We start from the raw sequence: 3,937 nt of genomic DNA, 5'->3' as shown, positions 1-3,937 counted from the left end.
CTGTAAAAAATAAAATGATGAGCCACGTTCACAATGTAACTGGGAAGTTTTATTTCACAGGACACAAGGAGCACTCAGTTAGCATTGAACTGTACTCGGTATAGCACATTTTGCTACTTGCATACCATGTAACAGAAGGGGCAGAGACCAATTTGCCCCCACAATCCCAGTTACACTATGATGGATCTTAATTCAGTCTCACGTTGTCATGGCCAGAAGGACTCTGTATCCCAGTCCTGTGGCTCTGCCCCATTTACATTAGGGAGGTTTTGCCTCTTGGAATAATGCCAGAAGCAGACCTAAATTGCTAATTACAGGGGGAAGAAACCATATCTCCAACCGGTATTTTCCATGCCTTGCTACAATTTGTTGCTGCAGAATGAGGGGGCAGTTCCCTCTGCAACCCTCGCCAGCCTTTGATAATTTACTGGAAAGGAGCAAAGGTCACTGGAGGAATAGGTGTGCCCTCTGCTCTCACACACTAGCACTGCACACACTCACACAGCAGCTGCACAACCGAAAAGGCTGCACAACCGTGGATGCGCCCAGCCCAGGACTCCTTGTTGGACTCGACCCCATACTGGGGCTGGGGTGAGGGAGATTCGGTGCAGGATGTCCTGAATTCAGTTTGACCATTGACGGAAGGAGCAAACAGCATCAGGGAGGGATACAGCTCATCCTTCCTCCCAGAGCCCTGCAGAAATGCTCTGGAAAGGCAACAAAGCCTGGAAATGGACCATCCGCTCTGAACAGGTCCGGGGATTCCTGATATTACTGGGGCTCAAAAGGGTGCCCTGCAGTGAAGCTTCATAGGAGCTGCCACACCAGGAAGCAGGGAGTTGAGGACACAGAATAAGTGTTTATGATCCTAGCTTGTACACTTGGAGGCCCTTGGAGACCTCTGGGTTTGGATAGGCTAGAAAGAAAACCTGCAGGGAATCCATGAGTAAATCCTGGGTCATTTCTAGAGGCTGGTGGTCTGCAGTGAAACGCTGCTTTCAGGCACTTGACTCTAGTGCTAGAGCCAGTGATAAACTGTATGACCCCAGATTTGGGGCACACTGCACTGCGAGAAGTGGCATTAGATAGTCTAAGAGAGCTAAATTTTTTCATTAGCCTTGTCCCATGGGGACCTGATAGCGCACCACGTAACAGGGAAACACCCATGCTACTGTGTAGCTCCTGTGTCACTGCGGCAGGTGCCTCCAGCCTTAGGCCTTGTTATGTAAAAGATATGGTTAGCCTCAACACTGCTTACGATCCACTCTTTCAGATCACCCTGGGCAACACCAGAACGATAACTGAACTGGATCACAAGTAATTGGCAAGAACACTTAACAGTCCATTTAATTTATTCACTGAGAGGGAGGCTATCAAAAGCACAGAGTCAACAGGGAGCCTAAATTCCGTTTATGTGTTTGGGGAGAAAAAACCCCTCCTCTTCTACAGTATCTCACGTCAAAGATGTGAGATATTACTGTCCTCTAATGTAAACTGTCATTAGTGGGACATCCACAGAACATGCTCTAGATAATTTGTCTAGCTTGTCTGAGGGCCCAGCCACCACCCGCTGAAGCTACTAGTATAACCCTCTCAGCAAGCGCAGGACCGCACCTCCAAACCCCTTCAAGTGCATTTCCCACCTGCGCCAAAGGGTGCTGCCAGTTACGACGGGAGAGCTTGTAGGAGCAACTGGAGCGCAATCAATCCACAACAAAACCAGTCACAAACGCCCTTGCAAAACCCAAGCATCTGGGGAGACAGTGAGCTTTTGGGGCTGGGGGAGATTATCTTGGGGGCAAGAAGGATTAAGAGAGTTTGGCAGCTGGTCACAGCGTTGGCATTTATCAGAGGGGCCACCAAGGTTTCATAAGAGGGGTGGAGAGGAGGAGGAGGAGGAAGAGGAGGTTTTTTCTGGGTCAGCCGCATGGAGAAGGCATGCAGCCCTTTTTCCCAGTGTAGCCAAACAGCTGAGAGAGAAGAAGCCCTCTGCAGCTGCATACTTTGTTAGTCCTGATTAGCAAAGACATCTTCACATAACCATAAACACTACAGATGGGAAACTGCTTCTAGGTCAACCCAGTCCATCCCTTGCACGACAGCATTTCCATGTACACCATTACCAACTCACACTTGAGAGTTAATCCCAGGGTTCAGAAAAGAATACCACTAGTTACTAGTTATTTAATCTGCTAACACAAAGGGCTACAGTCAACCTCAGTGTAACATCCCTACAGACAAAGGATGAACAAGATCCTCATTAGCTGCACTAAATTGCCAGCAGTATGTCCATTAAAAAAAAAAAAATCAAAACATGTGGCAGTCCAACTGAGTATTTACATTCTCCGGTAACAACTTAAAATGCAGTAATAACACAGAGGTACTTCTTAATTTATAGCTATAAAACTAAACGCAGGAAGTGTGCTTCATCACAGAGTATTACCATCTCCAGCTTGTCATAACAGCCCAGTGATGTGTTTATAGCCCCATCTGAAGTGCCTGCGGTTGCAAGCGGCAGCAGAAGCAGGATCCCCACACAGCTTTGGATCAGCACATCCAATCTGGCAATCACGGCCTCAGCCAAAGAGGAGTGTGGGCTACCGTGCGATTTCACGAGAGGCCAGTCCTGTTCTGCTGCAGTTCTCACCCATCGACACTTTATCAGCTACGGCGCGTGCTGCTGCGATCTTAGTACTCACCCTAAAGGGCTGGTCCGGTATGAACGGAAAGTACGGGATAGACGACTGCTCTTCCCCCCATTCTCCGGCGACGCAGGAGTTCCTGACGAACTGCCTGTCGGTGAACACCGCTTTCAGCTCGATGGCTACGTCGGCAGGAGGGTCCTCCGACTCCCCGCAGGTCAGGCTGATGCCGAAGCTGCAACACCGCGAAAACGGCTCTCGTTCAGCCGGAGACAAGCAAACCCCGAACGCCGCCGCTCCGTTTCCTCAGCTTATCAAAACGCGCAAAGGGGAACGACGAGTCCCCAAAGCTCAGCAGGGACGAGGACGCCGTTAGAGCAGACGTACGTCTGCATGTGTGTACATACATATACATACACGTACATATATAGGGTCTAACATGCGTCCTGCTCTACCCCAGGAGAACGCTGGGATCCCCTTACAGAAATGCCCCCGCTATGGGTCAAGGGAGAAAGCGGCACGCTATATTTGCTATATTTAAAGCGATAAAAATGATCGGCGCGGGGAAGGGGGGGCCGTGGGTGCCCGGCGGGTGTTACCTCTCGGGGTTGAGGTCCACGATGCCCATGACCAGGATCTTCTTGCCGGGCCGCATGCCTCCCTTGATGTGCCCGCAGAAGGGGACGATCTGCAAGAGGACGCGGGGGGGGGGGGGGACACGGGGTCACTCGGCGTCGCCAGCCGCCGCGCTGGGGCGGCGGGGGGGGGGGGGGTGTAAAAAAGGGGGGAAAGCCAAAAGAGGGCGGTTTACCAGGCGAGGGAAGTACACGTCGGCTTGCACCGGGGAGCCCAGGGAGTTGTTTAAATGCCCGTCCTCGATTTTCTACAGGTAAAAAAGCGAGCGGTGAGGCCGGGAAGGTGAGGCGGCGGCGGCGGGGGGGGCGGCGCGGCGGGGGCTGCCGCCACCGCCCCCCCCTCTCTCCTCCCCCCCCCGGTCCCCCCCCCCCCCGCGGCGGCCCCGCGGCCCTGCCCGGCGTGGCGGCACTCACCGGCGCGTCCCGCTCGGCCACGGTCCCCGCCATCTTGTGGAAGCGGCGGCGGCGGCGGCGCGGCTGGAGCGGGCAGGGCGGGAGGGGCCGGGGGCGGCGGCGGCGGCGGCGGGGGGTGACTGAGCCCCGGCGGCGGCGCGGGGAGCGGAGCAGGGCGCGGAGCGGCGGTGCAGAAGTAGGAAGGCGAGGAGGAGGAGGAGGAGGAGGAGGAGGAGGAGGAGGAGGAGGAAGAAGGGGAGGTGGCCG

General features: G+C 54.1%; 1 protein-coding gene across 1 annotated transcript in view; it reads right to left on the bottom strand.

Annotated features, from left to right (window-relative positions):
• Window positions 1-3,937, bottom strand: part of LGALSL (galectin like) — a 9,823-nt gene extending 5,886 nt beyond the window's left edge. The window contains exons 1-4 of the mRNA XM_064510133.1: window positions 3,692-3,937; window positions 3,454-3,525; window positions 3,242-3,330; window positions 2,700-2,877 (exon numbers count right to left, since the gene is read on the bottom strand). Coding sequence (XP_064366203.1) covers window positions 2,700-2,877; window positions 3,242-3,330; window positions 3,454-3,525; window positions 3,692-3,724 — 372 coding nt within the window. The 5' untranslated portion in view covers window positions 3,725-3,937. The remainder of the gene's footprint in view (window positions 1-2,699; window positions 2,878-3,241; window positions 3,331-3,453; window positions 3,526-3,691) is intronic.

The sequence above is a fragment of the Dromaius novaehollandiae genome, chromosome 3 (assembly GCF_036370855.1).
Source record: "Dromaius novaehollandiae isolate bDroNov1 chromosome 3, bDroNov1.hap1, whole genome shotgun sequence".
Classification (NCBI taxonomy): Eukaryota; Metazoa; Chordata; class Aves; order Casuariiformes; family Dromaiidae; genus Dromaius; species Dromaius novaehollandiae.
Note: the sequence above shows the minus strand (reverse complement) of the source record. Positions and strands in the feature narration are given on the sequence as shown.